This window comes from Dermacentor variabilis, chromosome 9 (assembly GCF_050947875.1).
Source record: "Dermacentor variabilis isolate Ectoservices chromosome 9, ASM5094787v1, whole genome shotgun sequence".
NCBI classification, from domain to species: Eukaryota; Metazoa; Arthropoda; class Arachnida; order Ixodida; family Ixodidae; genus Dermacentor; species Dermacentor variabilis.
In genome coordinates this window covers 24,687,107-24,709,018 of record NC_134576.1, presented here as the reverse complement: position 1 = coordinate 24,709,018, position 21,912 = coordinate 24,687,107, and the positions used below count along the sequence as shown (strand labels likewise).

General features: G+C 45.6%; 2 protein-coding genes and 1 long non-coding RNA gene across 6 annotated transcripts in view; 2 read left to right on the top strand and 1 right to left on the bottom strand.

Moving 5' to 3' along the window:
- LOC142592555 (uncharacterized) overlaps positions 1-21,912 on the bottom strand; it is a 415,001-nt gene that overhangs the window by 99,007 nt on the left and 294,082 nt on the right. For all 4 annotated transcript variants that reach the window (XM_075704064.1, XM_075704063.1, XM_075704065.1 and 1 more), the window contains 3 exons: positions 10,475-10,675; positions 7,308-7,499; positions 1,601-1,731 (listed from right to left, as the gene is read on the bottom strand). In XM_075704064.1, coding sequence (XP_075560179.1) covers positions 1,601-1,731; positions 7,308-7,499; positions 10,475-10,675 — 524 coding nt within the window. The remainder of the gene's footprint in view (positions 1-1,600; positions 1,732-7,307; positions 7,500-10,474; positions 10,676-21,912) is intronic.
- LOC142592554 (uncharacterized) lies at positions 8,638-9,474 on the top strand. Its single transcript, XR_012830722.1, has 2 exons — positions 8,638-8,868; positions 9,388-9,474. It is a non-coding gene; the product is annotated as an uncharacterized LOC142592554 (long non-coding RNA).
- Positions 17,231-21,159, top strand: LOC142592556 (uncharacterized). Its single transcript, XM_075704068.1, has 3 exons — positions 17,231-17,808; positions 17,959-18,162; positions 18,641-21,159. The coding sequence occupies exons 1-3, from the start codon at positions 17,325-17,327 to the stop codon at positions 19,033-19,035; spliced, it is 1,083 nt and encodes a 360-aa protein (XP_075560183.1). The 5' UTR covers positions 17,231-17,324; the 3' UTR covers positions 19,036-21,159.

The window sequence follows — 21,912 nt, the reverse complement described above, 5'->3', positions numbered from 1 at the left end:
TAGTGAAAGCAATAGGCAAAGCACAAACTATGGGTGCTATGCTGAACTTCAAGTTGTAAAGTATGCTGAAGAACACGGTAAATGGGTGGCTGGGCGCAAGTTCGATGTCTACGAAAAGTGTGTGCGCTGTTGGTGCCTGCAAATGCAAGACCTCAGCGAGGCCACTCGAACCCGAAAGGCTTTCTGTAGGAAGCAATGCAAGTTTCAGAAAAACTTGAGGAGAACCTTGTTGACTATGTTCGCACCATTAGGAGAAACGGCTACGTGGTGTCGACAGAACTGATCCGCACAAAAGCAACTGCTATCACTTGGCACATGGACATTTCACCTGTGGACTTTAAAGCAAGTAGGGGTTGGCTTCGGTGTTTTATGAACCGGCACCACCTCTCCATTCCCCGTCGAGCGACATTGTGCCAGAAGCTGCCAGCCGAGTACAAGGACCAAATAGTGCAACTCCATCGCTTTGTCAACACGCTTTGGAGGGAGCACTAGTACGATCTGTCACAGATTGGCAATGTTGACCACACCCCTGCCTGGTTCAACGTGCCAGAAAATTGCACACTTGAAGCCAAAGGTGCAAGAAGTGTCTCTGTGTGCATGAATGGCGCCGAACAGCAAAGGTGCACAGTGATGTTTTCTACCACCACCGATAAAAGGAAGCTTCCACCCTACAATGTATTTAACACAAAAACTTTGCCAAGAGGGACATTCTCCCAAGGTGTCATGGGCCAGGTTTAACAAAAGGAATGGATGCCTGAAATGTTGGTCGTAAACTGGTTGAAAACAGTGCGACAGAACCAACAAGGAGGCCTACTACAGTGCAAAGCCCTTGTTCTCAACAGCTTTACAGGGCACCTAACAGACAGAGTGAAAGCTGGCCGGCCGACTCCCAAATGGACTTGCCCGTGATGCCAGGTGGCTTGACAAGTGTGCAGCAGCTACTCGACGTCTGCGTTTCAATCTGTTTTTATCCCAATTTTCTGGCTATTATGCTATTATGTAACCACCCACTCAAGCATCAGGTGGTGACCAGACTTCCCTCGTTTATAGGAGGCCATTTTTGTTTGCTTTCAAAGAAAATAGCATTGCCTATTTTTCAGATTTTTCTTATCTGTCAGGCTTCAATTTTGTCATCAGAGATAGAATTTCAGCAGTGCTACTCCGAGTGGATGGCAGTGGGCAGCCATGAAAAAACTTTGACAGTGCAACCAAGGATGGCGTCTCTTCAGCATGCGTGCATATGGATTGTGAATGCATGGCATTTGTTGTCGGCGGGCACCATTGCAAAGAGCTTCATAGTCAGAAGAATATCAAATGCCATGGACGGCACAGAGGATTATCAGCTTTGGGAGTGAGCCCATGAGCTGGGCTTCTCCAACAGTGATGAGGGTAAAAGCGGTGATTAAGGTTACATGAAATGTTCATAACTTGTCACCAGTTGTTGCATTATTCTACACAGTAGTCACAGTGGCGCTACATGGCTTGTTAAATGTCTAGCTACAGGCCTGACTTGTGACCCACACCCGAGTGCCATTTAAAAAAAAAAGTGGGGATTATACATGAGCACCTATGGTAGCCTCAGCAGGTCGGGAGGGCTTACCTGTGCACAACAAAATCTTTCGGGTCATAGTCGTTGTCAACATGATTCTCCTCTTGCGCGGAAAAAGGTGTGGAGAGGACCTCCTGGGAAGAAGAACCGTCTTCCATCATTGAGGAAAAGGCTGCTTCAACCTGCAAAGAAATGTACAGACACCACTTAAAATCACTTGGAAGCGTGTTGGTTCTCATGAAATCCATCTCACATTTTAACAATGTTAGGTGCACACACATAAAGGCTACCCAAAGGCTTTATGTAGGATCTACGTACACTTCCTTCACAAACTTGGTGCTTTGGTACAAGATACCAAATGGTGGTTGATAAGGGGCAGTAGTCATGCTTAAATGAATCAGCTGGAAGGGGAAATCAGCAAATCACATGGTCACTGAGAGATAAATGTGAGTGCCCTACAGTGGAGGCACAATTCTGCAGTGAACAAGATAAAACAGCAACAAAATGCAATGCTTTCATGCCAGAAGGTAGCCCAGAGCTGGTATTTTGTAGCGATGCCTTCTCCGATACTATGCTTTTTCAGGCTTTCCGCGCTTGGCCAGTGGTCAGAGCGACGGTCTGCCCACATTATCAACTGGATCAGGCGGCCGTGTGTGGTGGATGATAAGAATAGCAAAGAATAAGGCATAAGGCATCGCTACAAAATAGCGGCCCAGGAGAGCTTCAGGGTGATTAGATTATAATGCACATGTACAACATTTCAGAAAAGTACAAGAAATGCAAGTGCCTTGGATGTAACACTGCTGACAGAACACAGCACCAAATGCATCCTAACCACGAAGCAAGTGTTGAATCCAAGCATACAAAGAAGGAGGAAAATGAACAGAAGCTGAATTAATGCCCAGGAACCATATCAATGTGCCATGGAATGTTCAGAAGTCTATGATTAATAAAGAGGTAGCTCAAAGACCACCATTTAAGTATGATATATGATACGATAGCTCATCTAACTATAAACTCTTTTATCTAAGACAAGCTCTCGAACTTTCTACTCCCGCTGTTCGCCTTATGTGTTTAAGGCAATTGTTCAGCCAACTTTAGATTACGCATCTATAATTTGGTACCCATACACTCAGAAACATGTTAACCAAATTGAAAAAATGCAAAAGAGAGCAGGGAGGTTTATTTATAACAGCTTTGGGCGAACTTCGATCACATCATTATTAGCAAAAGCCAACCTCCCAATGCTAACGCAAAGAAATCGTGTTTTGAGAAAAATTTTTGTTTCAGTTAGTTAAAGGTAGACATATTGCAGATGCTTTCTTTTTCTACAGGATATGCCATAAGGCAGAGACACGCCTTGACCATAACTCCTCTTTCCACTCGAAATAACTTTTAAGTATTCTTTTTTTTTTCTAGGACAATACCGACAATAACTGAATGGAATAAACTTACTAAAGGAGTCGTTTCAGAACCATCCTTAAACCTTTTTTGCTGTACAACTGCAGCAGTGACTTGTCTCGCATGTCACACTATGCTTTTTATATGCCCCTGTGTTTGGTTCTGACACATCATTGTGTTTACATTGCCAAATTACGTACTTCCTTTCTATGCATTTCTTTTACTGTTAGTTGTTTGCCAACTTGCAAACCCCAACAAATGTAACTCCACTCTTCTAAAACCCCAACTGAGGGTTGCAGTATACATAAATAAAATAAAAATAAATATGTTCAACTAGGACTCGAGAATGTGCCCAATTACTGGCCTCCCAATCTCAAGCCATCACACAGCAACAACTTCAAACCCTATCAACTGCTATGGCAAAACTTAAAGGCATGCAAAGAACAACTGGATACAACATAATCAACAAGAAATGAATGAAAAATGCACCGCATCATTGACTCACAGGGGCAAGTACTGTGGTACATGTGGATAAGGTGACCACATAAACATGTACTGAAGGTTAAGATGTGGTTATAAATGAAATAACTATACAGGAAACTCAAGGAAATTGAAAGAAACATGACATAAGAGTTTACGCATAGATATCTATATTCATAGGTTATGAATAAAAAAGTGCAATGCTAGCCATCCCACTATCAGTGCACCCCAAAGTTGCTAAGGAAGCCTTGAAGGAATTCTGCAATGCTTTATATGGAAGCTGTGGGGTGTGAACTAAATGAAAGGTCAACCACCTCACAAATCTTTCTTAACGAAAGGGTTCTAAATGCACGCTTTTCCACAATACAAGAAAAACACTGAGTGCAACAGTAATGCATTTCGTAGTGCATTTTCGGCCCATATATCTTGGAGACCGGCGGTTGGCACAAATTTTCTAGGGAATGGTGATGCTTTATGTACAAGAAGACTTGAAATCTGCAACTGAAACATGGTCCTTAAGCTTAATCGGTAGAAAGTTAATTAGTTACTCAATTATTCAGTGATTTAGTTCTTTGTTTATTTGTATGTTTATGCATATAATAATGCAGGCCCTATAGTGGGCCCAATATCCTCTATGGCCATGAATCATGGTGAGAAAAAATTGCCATTTTATCCCAGACCTACATGTTGAATAACCAGAGGTTACTCCCAGTATATTAAGTACAGTTAAACCTCGATATAACAAATGAAGTAAAATCGGCAATTTGCTTCGTTATATAAAAATTTCGTTCTATTGAAATTCGACATTTTATGCAAGTAGGTACAGTCGCCGATCAACTTTTCTAATAGGGAAAGAGGCCGCAGAACTTTCCGAATTATCGGGCAATCGAAAAAAGCAAATCTAAATGAGACAACAACTCATTTTGATAAATTTGGGAGCCGCGGCGACGAATGATACGGTTTCATGACACATACATCAACGATATCTTCTCGGCGGTACGAGTTAAGTGAAGCCAGACACGCTTTCACGTGCATTCCACCCCGATAGCATCACCCGCACTGGGACGACGCTATCAGGAAAAGCGCTGGCAGCGGGGAGCGAATGCTTCCTCTGCCTCTCGCTCCAACGGGTCAGCGAAACTCTAGATTACGCAACCTCCAATACTAAATGCGCGGTAAGACAGTTTACATGGTGCCATGCCGTCTCGGTAAGCCCACTCTTTGCACAAGCGGCAAACGCATACAGAAGCAAATATTTTAGAATATGAGCTATTTCTATCAACTGATAGCAAGTTCCTCGGCATGAGGCCAGAACTTTGTCAAAAGTGAGATTCTCTCTCAACAGCTGGTAAGTCAACCTTAACTGTCCTGGCATACTCTCAGCCTGCGCACAAAGCCTCAGTGTTGGGTTTCACAGCTTTAAAGAGTTTACTTTGGTTTGGACGAGGGACACCTTCATCTCGGCGTCAGCCAACAATGTTTCTTAAGCTCAAGCTCCATCAAAGAAGCCGTGGCACGCTTACTTTTCAGTTCATTCCTTGATGCATTCATTGTTCCTGTTCTATTCCTCCTTCCACCGCGCGTTCGCCCCACGGACCATTTCAAGCATCATCTTGGTCAAATGTACAGTCAACATCTGATTTTTTTTACTCCGTAGGGGCCGCGAAAACATCTGAAAATTCAGGCAGTTCGAAAAAGTTAACGCATGCCCTTTACTGCCCTTAAAGGCTCAATCGCCACAAGCACGTCCGAAAATTTCTGAAGGCCTGCTTTATTAGGCATATCGGTACTAGTGCTGTGACAGAAGATGGCGGGTGCACGTATGTATAACTAAGGGGTACATACTGTGTGTCCCGTGACAATTGCCTCTTCCCACACTCGTTATGTTTCACCGCAATACTTTTGCGTATGCTTCACCGCGTAACACTACTGTATTGAGGTGAAGCTGACTTTTGGGAACCGGCATTATGTAACGCGCCGTGCTTTCCGAGCTTCGAAGCCAATCACGAGGACCACAAGGCGGAGCCGCTGCTATTGCTGACAGCGGCGAATCATTTCAATGAAAAACGCGGCGCCGAACGGCAAGAAGCTTAATAGCGAATGTCGAAGCAGCTAGGCCTGGCGTTGCGGCGGTGGCTACGGCTGTCAGCACATCTGCGTGAGAGAGCGCCGGTTCGAAACGGCGACGTAATCAAAATGGCGGCGGTGGTGGCTTTGATTAATGTACTTTCGGACCGGCAGTCACAGCAAAAAGTCCGGAAACTCAGACGGCAAAGGGTTGTTGCATCCGAAATTATAAAGGGCAACTCCGGCAATCTTCCGATGTCCACTGATACTAATAAAATTTTGAATATATCTTCTCTTTCTTCTTCTGATTTTCTGTGCTATATATGGCTACAAGGCATTTAGTTTTCCTAAAACTAAATTTTAAAGATTAGTTGCGTTCCCGACTCATGACTTCCTACTGGCCACCCTGTGTTTGTGACGTCAGAGACTACGCCGCCACTGTCACTGAAATCGTCACTTGAATCGCCGCTGTCTAGTTCGGAAACTCTGTAAAAGCTCCCTGTGTCGTCAGGAGACATCATCAGCTTCGCTTCTTTGGCGTTAGCGCCACGTGTACTGAGTGTTTAGCACACCTCCTGCGTGTTTACATTATGGCAGTTGTGGGGTCTCTCACACCCGTACTCTTGGGACAAAGGAACGACAACACAGTAGTGCAAACAATCACAAGGGCATTTATTGCACCTTTCATAAATCAATGCCTGCTAGCCGAGTTGCTATCCACAAAACATGCCGATGGGCGCGCGACAAATCTAGAAGTCTGACTCACCGCGACCGGAAGCGAGCGAATATGTTCGCCCCATGCTGGATCCCAAGGCCTGGTCGTTCGCGTGTATGGTCACGCGAATCGTGGCGCGTTCGAGGGCGGCCACGCGAGGCGGTCTCGCAGAAGCATGGGTCGGCGCGCACGCGGGATACGTCCCCGCCGCGCGCCGACCCGCCGGGCAAGAGGGTCGCTGCACGTGCGGCACGGCCGTCCCGCTTCCTGTCTCGAACCCAACAGCCCGAGCGCCTTGTCTCCCGACGCCCGAGTAACCCCGCAGCGGCGCCACGCTCGCGCCATCTCTCGCACCGCGCTTGTACCACCCGACCGCCGCGGGCGCCAGGCCACGCGGCGGGCGAAGCCGCCCTGCAGGAGACGAGCCATGCGGGAAAACTAGATCTCAGGGGAGGCGTGAGAGTCACGCATCCCCACACAGTGTAGGATCTGACACCAGTGACTCATCGTGACGTCACGTGAAGCAGCTACCTGTTTTAGTTTCGGTATCTCGTTTATTGTTTCTTGAAAATTATTGCTGAATTTCTAAGCAAATTGAACCACCTTACCAGTGACAGGTCTGTCAATGCCATGACATGGTTAAAAAAACGCCCGAGTTGCGCTTTAAACATTGACTCTACGGCCCGGGGTACGTGGTAGTGCCGCGAATTTGTCAAAATTATCGGGTGTCCGGTAAGTTGGTCGTTGCATGACAACTCCTCCAGCCGACGACATGGCGTCAAAGACGATTCGTTACGATTCCGCTCTGTTACTCAGCCAGCATTTCCGCGACTTTCGTTCACTTTGAATAGAATTACAGCTTATTCTCCCTGATAGAAGCACAAATTCCTCGAGTTCCCTGAGTATTTCCAGACTATTCAAAATCCCTGAGAATTCTCGGTTTTTCCGGCTGGTAGACATCCTGATTAACAAATATTGAATCTTATGCTTTTCGTCTGGTTTGCTCACAAGCGACATTTTTTTTTCTGCCTTTCGTAAAAAGCAGTGAGTAAAATAAGTTCACGAGATTACTGATGCATAACTGCCACCACTCGCCTCATCAAAGTCAGAAATGTCGAGAAGGTTCCGCCGGATAAGCGGCGATGTTGAGAGCTCGGTGGTGACCTGGTCGCGGTAAGGTTCCCGCAGCCGCTTGCTGCTGCTGCCGCTGCCAACACTCCTGTTGCCGCCGCTGCTGCTGGTGCTGCCTGTGGCGCGAGATTCACCCTCCTTCTTCTGGATTGCTTGCTGCACTCAGATAGAAGAACAGACAAGAAGTGAAGGAGGTTCGACAGATGCCAAAGAGCATCACTAAATAGGTTTAGGCTGATAAAGTATTTAGGTTGAAGGAAAAGCAGGCAGTATTCAGAATGCAGCTGCAGGCTGCCAGCTATGAATACAGAGATAATATTATGCTCAATATTTCATGACACTATCAATTAAGTGACCTGGCCAGTTTGTTCAAGAAGCGTTGCATGCCCCTCCGTAATATGCCTAGTCTCTGCCTTCGTCTAGAGTTCAGACAAAGAAAGAATGCCTGCACGTTCAAGTTCTACAGAAGTCAAAAGTGGGCAAGCGGAAGTTATGTACACAGAATGTTGCTGAAACGTTTTATGCACCTGTGGCACGCCACAGATATCATATTTAATTATTTTCAATACTGCTGCTCTCAGCTGAGCTAGCTAGCTCAGCTGAGAGCAGTCGAAAAAAACAATTGAAACCATTTGGAAATATCAATGGGTCCAACTGGAAACGGCAATTTCCAATTGGACCAAGTGTTTTCTCCAACAGGACCATTTGGACCAGTTAGAACGGCCAATTGGTTCATATGGAAACCCTCCCTTCCAATTGGGCCAGATGGAGTCTCCAGCAGGACCATTTGGGTAAATCCGAATTGCCACATGGTCCAATTAGAGTTATCAAAACCATTTGGATAAAATTTAAGTGAGAAAATGTTAATGTCTCTTGTGTACAAAACTTGCAGATTTCTTATTTCCTTTTGAGATTTCTCTTTTGAGATTTGGACGCGAGATTCGAGATTGGATTCGTGAGATTGGAAGACACTATTTGGCATTTGGAGGGCAAGTAAATGGGGAACAACCGTAAAAAAAAGTGGTCGCGATGTATTGATCATGTTAAACAGTAAAAAAAAAAAAAAACTTGCACTTTTTTATGTGTTTCTTAAACACACGACTCAAACAACTTTTAGGCATAATGCAATTTGTAATTTAGCAATATTGTTTAAATTTTATATTTCACATCTCTGAAATAATTCTTCCTTGGAATTAAATTTTGTCTCAGCGTCATTTTTACTTGGTGACCGAACGGGACAGCATAATCGACATCAACATTAGCAACATGTGCTCGTGTGTGCAGCAACCATGGCAGCAACAAAAACAGTCGTGCATGCGTGCTGCCCTACATTCTGCCCTTTGTCCTGATCGCCTTGCGTGCTTCGTGCGGCACGAAATCGACAAACATTTGGCAATTGTGCCAGTGACAGACATAAAGAACTTCAAGCCTGACGACGACTTTTCGGCGGGTTTTTATATGGTGAAGTGGACAAACGCGGCCGGCACGTGTGCCCACTACCTTGCCAGAATTTTGCAGATCGGAGGTAAGTTTCCGCGTTTCCAAAGCTCTTGTAATTAATTTGCATTACTGCACTACACGAGTGCACGGGTCACGCACACTCGTTTGAGTTAAATGATTGCACAGATATATGTATACGCTTTTGTGTAATGTAGCAAATATGCATGATGCACTGAACTAATTTCGACAAAAATGCTTCAAGTGTATTGCATGAGCGTTTCTTTAAAAGCAAGGTTTCCCCGAGAGCGTCGTGACAGCACTGGTGAAACGTATGAATCACTACGTGGGGGAGAACATTGCTGACATTGACAGAACAGCGAAAAATATATACTGATTAGAACAATTTTCTTGCATTTGCTGCTTGAACCTTAGCTACATAAACCGCAAATTGTGACTCTCTTCAACCTGGTTGGATTGCTGGATATTAAAATTGAGGTGCCTTTTTATCTAATATCAGCTTGCCTGTCGTGCCAGCTTTAGAGGGCAACAGGTTTTTCAGGATTCCATGCACAATGCTGTCTTTCTTTTTTATCCATTTCTGCAGGTTGTGGCGCGACTAGACCAGAAAAGGACCATGAACAGTATCCCGAATTGCATTTTTCTCAGTAATAAAGCTTTAAATCCTACTTTTCACTTGTTGCCTCATTGTCACATGTAGTTATCATCTTAAGGAAGTAGTGGCTCCTTGTGTGATATGATGTGAAGCAAGAAAAGCATGGGGAAGAGTATTAATGAAGAGATTCTCTTTCTGTGCTGTTCGTATTGTATTGCATCATATTAGATCACAATATATATGAACCAACTAGCCGAGCAACACGTAATAATGTGGTTCCTTATTGCTGTGCTAGTTTGCCAGATTCACACAGCGCAGGCAGGCGGTGCACAGTCGAAACCATTTGACCCGTCGAGCGGCTCCATTTGCACCATTTGGTTCCATGCCAATTGGCCCAATTGGTTCTATGCCAACTGCACCATGTGACCCAATTGGCAACAACCAATTGGTTTTATGCCAACTGCACCATTTGAGCCAAATGGTATACAACCAATTGGTTTTATGCCAACTGCACCATTTGAGCCAGATGGTATACAACCAATTGGCCCAATTGTTCCAAGTGGCCCAATTGGGTACTAATACACAAATGGGACCAATTGGAAACAAGTGGAAATTTTCCAATTGGGTCCAATTGTTTTTTTCAACTGGGAGAGCATATATATCAGGAGAGCAATACATATGTGAAACGTTTAAAAAACAATCAAATATGTAAACAAATGTAGGAAACAAGAGCTTACAGTAACGCATTACAACACATACTGGTTACATGAATACAGATAGTGAACATCAATCTAGTGTTTAACAATCAGTGGCGTAGCTAGGTCGTCTGGCACCCGGGGCCCATAGGCCTTCTGTCACCCCCCCCCCCCCCCCCCCCGTTTGTAGTCGAGGAAGGCGAGGATATCGACAATTTCCGGGTGTCTTCAGACGTATATGACACCTCCCCCCCCCCCCACTGGCCCCTTGCACCCGGGGCCCCCCGGCCCCCCCCCTGTCGCTACGCCACTGTTAACAATATTAACATTTAACAATTAATTTGAGAATTACGGAACATTGCTGAGTGCTGAATCGTAAATACCTGCGCGAAACAGCGCATGTTGCGGGTGCAGAGCCGTGCAAGGCGAAGCTGTGAGGCGCACAATGCAGCAGACAGCGCCCTCTGCTCTTCAGGATCGCCGCCTTGTGCGCCCAGCCGCTGCAGCTGCAGTCCCAGGGCATCGAACCGCCTTTGCTCCTCGGCCATGGCTGACTGGAGGCCAGACACCAGGTCCAGCAGCTCCTAAGGTTGAGGAAGAAGCGATAACAGCAGCCACTGTTTAGCAAGCATTTCCCAAACAACTGTGGAGCTACCAGCTTTTGGTGAAGAGAGAGACTGCGACCCCATACAATAGCCCCATGGCTCTCATAGGTGGCTGCGGCCCCCTGTGGTGAGGTGCTCCACAGGGAAGGGGGGGGGGTGATGAGGTGGCATATAAGAAATTGTATGAAAAAAAAAAACAAAAACAAAACAGGCGGAGGAATGATGTCGCCAAATCCCAGTGTTAACGTGGGGAAATGGCAGGAACCATTTTACAATGACTGTGAACATTAATGCAATTAGCAATCAAGCAATGTACGCACTGTGTTGTCACCGCTAAAATGCTTCATGTGTCGGCCGTGAACTCCAGACGGGCTCCTCTCGTACGCTGCCCTCTGGACAAGCTGTGCCACCTAGCGGGGTGCCCGTGAGGTCTGCGCGAAGTTCCCCTCATTTTGCATGGCCTCCCAGACGCATGGCGTGCCAGTGCGCCCTAAAACTCAGAACTAATGAGGAATTTAGCAGTGCTAAATTTTCAGACAGGTGCGCTTGAGCAACCTGTGCGACGCAAGTTCGATTCCGCCCAGCACTGCAAACATTTTAAAGGATTTTCCTTTCACTGAAGAGTGATGCAAAGAGGCTGATAGACCCAATGTGGCTGAAGTAAGCTAAGAAGGCTATTAGCATTTAAAAAAGAAAGAGAAGCAGATGAGCCCAACACATTACCAATGCGTGCACCACAGGTTCATCCGCTATAGTGGTTCATTCTGATGATGAGCGTTGACTTGTGGACTCGGTTTTTACTGCCCACAGACACCACATTACAACTAGATTGAAATGCAAAGATGCTCGTGTGCTGGGCTTTGGGTAGGCATACTGAAAAGCCTCCCCATATGCAAAAATATGTGAATGAATAGCCCTCAGGAATGCCACCTTCTATACCTGCCGTGTTGCTCTGCCATGCTATACCCACCAAGTTGATTGATTCAATCACTCAGTATCAATCACTCAGCAGAGGTGCATGCATGATAGTTTCAAGGAATGACACTGGATGATACAACACTTCTTTTATTTTTTCTCCTGAGAACACAGAGTCAACAACATTATCTTTCGGCATAAAACAACTCTGGTGTAAAAATTCACTCTGACATCCAGCTCGATCCAGTCCAGAAGGCCCGCGATGTGGCTGAAGGGCTCGGCCTGACAGTCTCAACGTGGGAGTGGCCCGCGTCAACCTAGGGTTGACCTTCAGGGCCCAATAAAGTTCTTTATGCCATACATCTAGCTCCAGAGCCAGAACAGTGGAAATGACTCAATGAGTGATCCCGCTGGCCCAATATGGCCTCCCTGATAGCTTTACAGAGTTACAGTAAGCACAGTGTGTAGACCTAACAGTCACAAATTGTAGCTTAAGCCACTATGATGATATTAAATGAGAATAAAGGAGATGGAGGGGCACGATTTTTTGTTAATCTTAGCCATATAAAGCCAACGGCAATGGAGCCAAGGAAAGCATAGGGGAAAGCATTAGCTGTGGCTAAGGAAAGCATTAGCTGTGGTTGAAATTAAAATGCAGAAAATAGTGAAAGTGAAAGGGAAATGAAAGTGGAAGATAACTTGACACTGGTGGGGACTAAACTCACAACCTTTGCGTGATTTCAACTGCAGCTAATGACATCTTAATGCTTTCGTTGGCTCCATTTGGTTATCTTGGACAGCTTTCGCAGGAGGGAACACGCTCTTATGGGTACTACAATTAAGATACTGCATTTTACGTACATGGTGAAGTCATGACAAGGGCGACACAATGTCGAACATTTTTTCATGTTTACCTGATGGCAAAATGGAAACGTGCATCACTCATGAGGCTATGTGTATGAAAGTTACAGTGCTTTCGCATTTCAGTTTTGGTTTTGTAGGTAAAACTGGCCGATCTTTATTACTCAGGAGATACTAACAACAACAGATTTTTTGCAATTCTAGAAACTGTTACCAACTCTTCACACAGGAGGTTCTTGGTCTCATATTACGGTTGATGACGATTTCTTAAGTTAAAAATTTAGGTATTTTAACTTCCATAATTACTTGTCTTTAATTGTTAGCTGAAGTCGTTTTAAAATATATGTCTCCGCAGTAAAGCAGTCTAGAGGAAACCAAGCACGGATTTGAAAGAATCTTAGAGTGCACTGTCAGTAATAATTACCGTCGGTGGCCAAGACAGCACATGCTAAAAGATTCAAACGGAACGCTTTAACTATGCTGCTTCTTGCCATTGCCACCCCTGTTCACTGTGTCAGGTGCACACACGCTAGATCCTAATGCACACTGGGCGGCTTGAGCAGGTTTCACCAGCGCATGAGTGCTAGAGAATATGACTGAGCTGAACCATTCAACATTTACTGCACAACAGCACTCAAATCTGCTACTGATAACTACGTACACTATGCGTGCCTCAGCTACACTACCGTTGTAACAGCGCGTACGTGCATGCATATAGCGAAACGGCGGACTTCACGCTTCGAGGAACTTCCATCAGTATGCTTCAATAAGGAAGCAGAAAAAGAAACCTTCCAAACGACGCTTCTCTTTCTTTTTTTTTCCGGGAAACGGGGGAACATGGAGACGGGGCGCAAGGTCGTTCAACGGGCAGCGGCAGCCAACCGGCGACAGGCGTCGGCGGTGACAACGCGACCGGGAAGGGCAACACCCGTGGCGTGACGGCGGTCGCAACGGCGGCAGCGTCTTGAGCGGCAAGCACACGAGGAAGCGACTCGACGGTCGAAAACGGGCACACTTCTGGCGCGGCAGCAGAAATAGAAACGACATTCCGGAACTAGGCTCCTGGATTTTAATTTTTTTCCTGTGGCATACGTGCCAGGAAACACATCGAATACAAGGACGCTGATAAGAAGACATTTGGCACAGCGCGACGCGTGGCCCTCTGTGCGTGCGTACACGGTACGTTATAAACAGATTTCCCACCCTTTCAGAGTCTTGTACTCGAACCATAATCGTCACCAATATTGCGTACACTTTCTTTATTTGATATGGTTGATCAACTACTCGCAATTTTCAAATACCGAATCGAATCATGCCACGTTGTATAGTGGCGGTGAAGAACGACAGTGTCAAAACTGTTACAAATTTGACTCTTTATTGGGCTAGCTTGTGCCCAGCAAAACAAGTAACACTCAATCACAACGATAGCGACGAGCAAAGTCGGTGATCGTCGCAAATCTGATCAGCGGGTCAAGCGCGTGACTCGTCGAAGGCTTCGGCGTAATCGCTGGTGACGGCGCGTCCTGCGCCGATCCGATAACGTGTAACACCTATTACCCAGTCAGAAGCAGTCACCGTAGAAAGATCAAGTACGCGTGACAATATTGTCCTATTCGGTATGCGGCCCTCGAATCGAACAACTCGAAAGTCCGAATATTTTGCTACAATATGCTACAGCAAAATAAATTAAAAAAAGAACTGCACAGAAAAAGAGAACCTACTACGTAATTTCCTCTACACTTTTCTCCTAGCGCGCGGACGGGGTAGGGCCTCTCCTAGTTTTCCTTCCTCCATGTTTGGTAAGGCTGAAGACTGGGCGTGTTAATATTTGCATCCTTTGGGATGCATATCTGCCACACAACAATAATCGTCGTCTGCCTTGACGCGTTTCCTTTCTTTAACGCTGCGAGCCCGGTACTTTCCAGTACCGAACGGCATGCGCGTTATGAGCATGACATAGCATTCCCGCCAGGAAAGTAGCGGGCGCAGCATTTTCAAGAAAGGAAACGCATCAAGGCAGACGACGATTATTGTTGTGTGGCAGAGGTACACTCTAAAGGGTGCAAACTTTTCTTAGAGTGTACTGTATAATGAGCGACCTGCGCATCCCGTGGTCGCCTACGGCAGCACGCGGCCGAAGAAATACCACGCGATCATTGAGTAGGGACCAAGCGTACCGGTAGAGGCCGCCAGTGCTCACCCTCACAGCAACGCCCGAAACGCTATGGCCCTGCCTTCAGGAGTACAGCGATGACGGTAAAAATTCGCAGAGGAGCTGCAGTAAACTCGGCATTTCACATTATTGACAGGGTGCGGCTAGAAAAATGCGCGTCGATACACGCGATACATGCCCCAGATATTTGGTATCTTCGCTGTGCAGTGCAATGAAATTTGAAACTACTTTGAAGGCGCGGCCGCGCGGCTGCTAGGATTGAAATAGTGTAATCCCTTACAGCTTTTTTTTCCCCTCATTGTCTGCTAAAATGTTGGTTAGTGCTGTGGTGCCAATATGGTCTAGTGCGCACTTTCCGCGCTAGCCGAGGCCCGAGCGCGCCCGCACTTCATTCTCCCGTAGGTTTCGCTAGTCCCGAGCCGGACGCAATGAACGCACTACGTACCGCTTTGCAGGGCCCATGCGTTCCTTTGCTGCATTCGGCACGTTCACTGAAGTGACGTGCCGTTGGGAGCGCGGCAGAATGTGAGTAGCTTTAATTGCAGTGCATGCCACAATCGTAAAAATGTGCTGTTATTGACGTATTTATTTACGCCGCTTTACCAAATGATAACGAAAGTCTAGCCTGAAAAATTCCAAGGGCGCGCCATCACACAGATAATCACTACACTTTAAGCAATTTTCTGGAGTTGGGCTTTTGAAACGAAAAGCTTCACTACGCTAGCCAATACCGCTCTTCGCGCGAGCCGGCGTATGTCGGAAATGGCTCTGCAAGCGTGTTCGGAGTCGGCGCAGGTGGCCTCTGCCGCGCGCTATGCGTCGTCGTTTGACGTTCGCCGCAAGCGCGTGTTTATCGCGGAGGCCGACTATATATAACCGCTTGCCAGAGAACAGGCGTGCGCATTCAACATGGAAGGAGAAGAGAGTGATACTACCGATACAGAGAGCTGTGTTTATGGCTAAAATCGCAAGACAATGTGCCCAACAATGATGAATAAAGAAGTTTAATACTCCTGCATAAGTTATGGTATATATCATTGATAAGCAATTTGCATAACTACACAAGGCACACGTGTAGCATAACCATAGGCTAAATCATAAAGCACAACCATACGCTAAACCGTAAGCACATCCATAACTAAAGCCATACGCATATCCATAAGTTAAACCGTAAGCATATCCATAGGCTAAATCATAAAGCATAACCATAAGCTAAACTGTAAGAATAACCATAGGCTAAATCATAACTATAAGCTAAACCATAAGCATCACCGAACCTTTTCGCTTCGAGATATCCAGGCCTGCTTAACCTGACCTAAGCCCCGGCCAATTTTTTTTTTCAGGTTTCAACCATTAGTTCCTAATATCGGTCACGGGGAACTCATGAAATGAAATTCCTCTTGATGCTCGGCCGCTTGACTTTCACAACGGCATGCAGCAGTAAACCATCGCGCATGAAGAAGCCGCAAACGCGAAAGCCGGCGCCCACGGCGCTGAGAATCACAGTACGTATCACTGATATAGAAACTGGTAATCAAGACCTATACCAACAGATCACCAAGCACTCAGCTAATCGATTGTTTCGCGCGCGTGCGTTTGCGTCTTTCCGTGCTCTCGCAGAAAATGCTTGCTGCCCGTGCGTGCGGCCGGCCACGGTGTTGGGGTAGGTGGGGGTAGAGTTACTGTATATGCTACAGCATACAGTAACAGCATATACAGTAACTCTAGTAGAATGTGAAGACGGCTGCCCAGCGGTCGATTTAGTCACCACTGGCCTCCTTGAAGCCATTGGGTTCAGCGAGAGCAGGGGAAAAGTAAACACGTGCGCAATAGAGATTAGTGAGAGGCGATTGGAAGTTTGGTAAACAAGTAGGGAAACGAAAAACGGAGACGTACAAAAGCAAAGTTCGCAATAGGGGGTCAGAAAATTTGGTTGTGAGAGCTACCTAGGTATGACATTAAACAGTATGAAAGCAAGAGTTTGGTGGCGCAACCCACCGCCCCGTTCCAAAGGGGACGCTCTTAACTGCTACGCTCTTCGTAGTCGTTTGCTTGGCTGCCTGCACGTACCGCGGCGGGTTGGCGCGGGCGGGCTTACAACATCTGCATCTCCAGTTTTTCACGAAGGCTCTCGATAATGAAAGGACAGCAAAGAAAGAGAAGCTAGAACATATGAAAATGAAAAGATGAAAATAACTGCATTTAGACAATTCGGCTACATTGGGAACGCACGCTCAGCGGCCTTGGTAACTAGAGAGTTTTAGAATAGGAGCCCCAATAGTTTGGGGCCCGAAAGAGCTTCGCGGGTGTTAGCGTTGGGGCACGCATGAGTCAAGAGTTTTATAATAGGACTTGGCGTTTGCGAATAGCGTCTTGCGCTGACAACGCCACTACGGCGTCAAAGAAAAGCTATTAGAAACAATGAAATAAATATACCATTTTATGATAAGAATGGTAATTTTCATTGTCGTGTTTCGAGCTTAACTACGATATAGAGGTCAATATATCAGCAGCAAACAATTAGTTGCCGCTTAGTTTTGAGTAACCGACTTTACGTGCCTTCACCAGCCAAGTCAATCCACAAGCTCACACTCGCGCGCGTGCTAGTAGACAATACTCAGAGAGCCAGTTGTGCTTCTTGCCGTGTTCGCGACGTAACAGGGTCTGCTATCACCATTCATGCCGAAAGTGAGTCGATCGCGCGTAGGTGTTCTTTCTGAGCAGCTACTCTATCTAGATCTCAGCTGGAGTGATCTGGAAGACATTTTCCTTGGACATGGACAGCGCACACCCCGGCAGTATAAGTCGGTAAACGGCCTATTTAACATCGAAGAACTGCAGGAAGATGCTTTTAGGCGGATGTTTAAGTTTCACAAGGAACACGTCAAAGAGCTGAGCACGTCTCTGCTTATCCCGGACACTGTAACAAGCGTCCAGGGTGTCTGCGTAAGTGGCGAGGAAGCTCTTCTAATAACCCTACGCAGGCTGGCGTATCCCAACAGGTGGTGGGATTTGGAGCCACTGTTTGGCCGCCACTATTCCACTTTGTCAAGCATCGTGTCAAAGGTGCTCACGCACATTGAAGACAACTTTGGGCACCTGCTGGACTTGACTAATAACAAGTGGCTGAACCTTGCAGAACTAGGTCGTTTTTCTCAGGCAAGTACACTGCACTGAAATACCTAACTGCGCGAACACGAGATATGCCTCGCTAAATCTAGCACGAAACGTAACCAGATTACTCTCAAATTCTTCGAGCAATTCCTGAGTGGCAAAGTAATTGTTTGCATTATCTACCTTTATTTACAGGCAGTGCATCGCACAGGTGCACCACTTAAAAACTGCTGGGGCTTCGTGGATGGGACAGCGAGACCGATCTGCCGGCCATCGGTGAACCAGAGAATACATTTCTCTGATCATAAGCGCGTCCATAGTGTGAAATATCAATCTGTCATGTGCGCCAACGGCATCGTGTGTGATCTTGACGGCCCCTATCCAGGTCACAGACACGACGCTGGTAGGTACACCATGACAGACTTACTATGTTGCAAAATATTGTTTTTTTTTAATCGCATAATGGTATTTTCATAGAAACAGTGGTCATTACAAAAATATTTTGCAATGAAGCATAATGCTGCACACCTTATGTGAAGACTAAAAGGTACACAGGACGTTTAATTATAGTGCACTTTGTGCATGTTTGATCACGTTAAGGAAACATGATTATTGGTTTTCTTTCATGCTGTGTGCACCTGCACCCCAGAATTATTGAGCATAGAACTGCATGCATAGTAGCCAACCAGGCCTTCTGTTATTCACTGACCAAGCTATATCATGAGACACAAAGATTGAGAAAGAACCATTGTAAGTGCCATTTTATTTTGCAAGTAATATTCTTGTTGAGGCACTTCAGCTATGAAATCTCTTTTAGTGCTCTTTGCGAGAATATTTCTTGGGTGCCTGCAGAGTGCTGAAGAGAGTTGCTTCTGTTGTAGGTATCCTGGGAGACAGCGGCCTTTACAGCAGGCTTGAGCACTTGGTGCAGGGTTCCTCGTACACCATCTATGGTGACCCTGCCTATCCACTACGTCCACTGCTGATGCGCCCATATGCCGGCTCTTCTCAGACAGAGACACAGCAAAGGTTTAACTCGGGCATGAGTGCAGTCCACCAGGCCGTAGAATGGGGGTTCAGCAAGACTGTTGGACTGTTTGCATTCTTGGACTTTAAAAAAAATCGAAATATTCTTCTACAAAATATGCCACAGATGTACAAAGTAGGTACAATCCTCGCAAACTGCCATACATGTTTGTATGGCAGTAAAGTTTCTATGTTTTTTGGCTTAAGACCACCATCTCTGTCAGAATATCTGGTTCCTGTCACTGCTTGAGATCCTCAATCCCCTCGGATTGCGGATCTCACGTATATGTCTTTGGAACTTCTATATGCATAGCCCACAAGAGCATTTTGGAAAGCACTTTACAATCGTCAAGCAATTATTGGCTCCATTTGAGCCACTGAACAATCTCATGTTTGCCGATGCTACATGTTGCGTGACCTGTTAAAGCAAGCTTTATACGGCTTGTATGCAGTACTAGAGCAATGGTAGAGCACCAGCATCAGAGCTGTAGTTTTAAAGCACTTTAATTTGCTAAATAATTGTATTTTAAAGCATTTAGGCATGACGTTACAAGAATAGTGACCTCTTAAGTTCTTTGTTAAAGAAATAAATGCATCGTGTTGCGCTTCAAGGATGTTTATTTCTTATTCTGCAAAAGCTTGTGTATGACTTCAAGAAGAGTCCTCTGGGTTACTGGGTTACAAGAAATGCCTCCCGAAAGAATTCAAGCATTTAGGCATGATGTTACAAGGACTAATGATCTCGCAAGTTCCCTTTTCAATGAAATAAATGCACCACGATGAGCTTCAAGGATATTTATTTTTTTATTCTGCGGAAGCTCGTGTATTGGTGCCAAAAAACGAGCACTCGCCAAGAATAAAATAAAAATAAAGAACGTAGAGTGCAAGTTTTTTGCCACCAATACGTTTCCTCGCCAGACAAGTTTTCGTCGAACACTTGACTAAGCATGTGTACTACATCAAGAATAGCCCTCTGGGTTGCAAGGAATGCCTCCCGAAATAATTCAAGCATTTAGGCATGATGTTACAAGGATAATGACCTCGTAACTTTTTTACTGAAGAAATAAATGCACCGTACTGAGCTTAAAGGACATTTATTTTTTTATTCTGCAGACGCTTGTGTATGATTTCGAGAAGTGCTCTCTGGGTTGCAAGGGATGCCTCTCGTTCTGCCCTCCGCTCCTGCATTTCTGTTTCATGCTGCTTCTGCAGCCTTCCAAGTTCTTCAACCGCAGCTGTCTGTCTTCGTCTAGCATTCGCTGCTGCCCCTCCCATTGCCGCCTTCCTTGCTCCAGCTGGTCAACCTCCAGACTGAGGCGCTGCACTGTGGGGGCAATCCTTTGTTCCTCTATGGAGCACTCCATGGCTCTCATCGATTTCTCATCATGTGGCCTTCTTTCGAAGAAAGCCAGGTTGCCCACCTCGACACCTCTTTTTACACCTGCAAATAAAGATTAAATGAGACGGGTACTGCTAAGATGCTGTTTGTAAATAGGCAATGACAAACTACTCTACACAACATTTGTATTTTACATGTGGCCCAACTACGTACAGCAAATACTTGCCTCCCCAGAGCATCCCTCTTGCACTACGCTGATCAGTGTCAGAAGAGTTGTTGCAGGTGTGCACATCCAAGTCTAATGCAGCTTCATCGCCTGGTTGTATGTCTTCATATATTTGCAGCAACTGTGTTGTTGCTGGACTTTATTCATCCACATTCCCTGGATGAAAATAGAAGACACAAACAAATTCTGTAATATTATGTTCTAGCTGGAATTACTTCTTTTGCCTGCTAAGAGGCAGTCAAACAAAGGAATATGAAAGTCATATCTCCACATCTGCTTCTTCCTGCTGCATAATGCAGGCCCATGAAGGCACCTTACAGCATAGTTTTGGTGGCATGCTGTGGTGCTTTAAACATACTTGCAACTAAATAGCATGTGCCCTTTTAACAACATGTATTGACAGAAAAACATGTCTCTGCTTAGCACAGTGCACCATTTCAACGGTGAAGTGAAATATCTTTTCATGTACAGCCAGTAACTATGATGTTAAATGGAGCATATTGAGTAGAACATTGCATGTTCATCATTACTGCATTGTTGCACGGATGATGCTCTTTGACCTATGTTTGCATAAGTTGTGATGCAGCACTGTCTGGCTTATCCATAATCCCTTAGTTGAAATAAATGTTTGCAAACCTGACGTGATATTGTTCTCATGTTAAAAACATTGCATAAACATTAAAGTTGTACATTTCACCTGCGTGCAGCTCTTGATGTGCATTCGCATTAGTTGTGGTGCAGTGGTATTTGTGTAATCCATGTTGCCTGGATCAAAATAAATGTTGACAGACATGTCATTCTTCCTTGTACTATTTCTCTTCCGTGCTAAGAGGAATTCATGTTGCTACAATGTCTTCTTCTCTGGTGCTGTAGTGTAGTGCAGCCCCCACAGAGCATAGATCTTCCTACTTGCTGTAGTGGCTTAGACATACTTCAGCTAAAACACCACCTCAGTTGGGCACAAAAGGATGGGTGAACAGCATATGAGCTGTCTTGCACAGTACAGATAGCAACTAAAATGCAACTAGTGCTGTGGGAAGCACTAATGCAGAACATTGTATGACAGACACAAAGAGTGATGTATTTTGTAATTTACGTGCATTAAGTATACAATCGCAATACCCTAATATGAGGTTCCAACTTTGAACGTACTTACCACAATCACTGCCCCACATACATGTGTAGCTGTTACTGTGTTAAAACTAGCAATACATCATGGCTGCATCGTGGCAAGAAGCTATAGATGCAGGGCTCACGCATTTCTCCTGGAATGAAAAAGTATGTTAAATGTTTGCATAAGACGTGCTGAACGCGGGGTTCATGAAGTGCATGGTGCTGTCTGGCAGACACTCAAACCTTACATGTGAGGTCGGCCTCCTTGGAAACGGCGACTGCTATGGGTTTACGATGTGCAATGCCGCCCGCCGCAGCATCTCTGGTGTCAAAGATGGCACTGCACTCCGCAACCGAGATGGAAGACGGCTGCTGACATGCACAGGCCACTTTCCACGCAGCAGTAAGCCTGACTTTATGGCCAAAATCATCGAAATCTCCTGTAGAAG

Bases quoted from the DNA above. Each gene is read 5' to 3' on its own strand.
- LOC142592556 (XM_075704068.1), top strand. From the start codon at position 17,325: ATGCCGAAAGTGAGTCGATCGCGCGTAGGTGTTCTTTCTGAGCAGCTA. The intron at 17,809-17,958 runs GTACACTGCACT...ATTTACAGGCAG, and splicing joins AGGTCGTTTTTCTCAGGCAA to TGCATCGCACAGGTGCACCA. The intron at 18,163-18,640 runs GTAGGTACACCA...CTTCTGTTGTAG, and splicing joins AGGTCACAGACACGACGCTG to GTATCCTGGGAGACAGCGGC.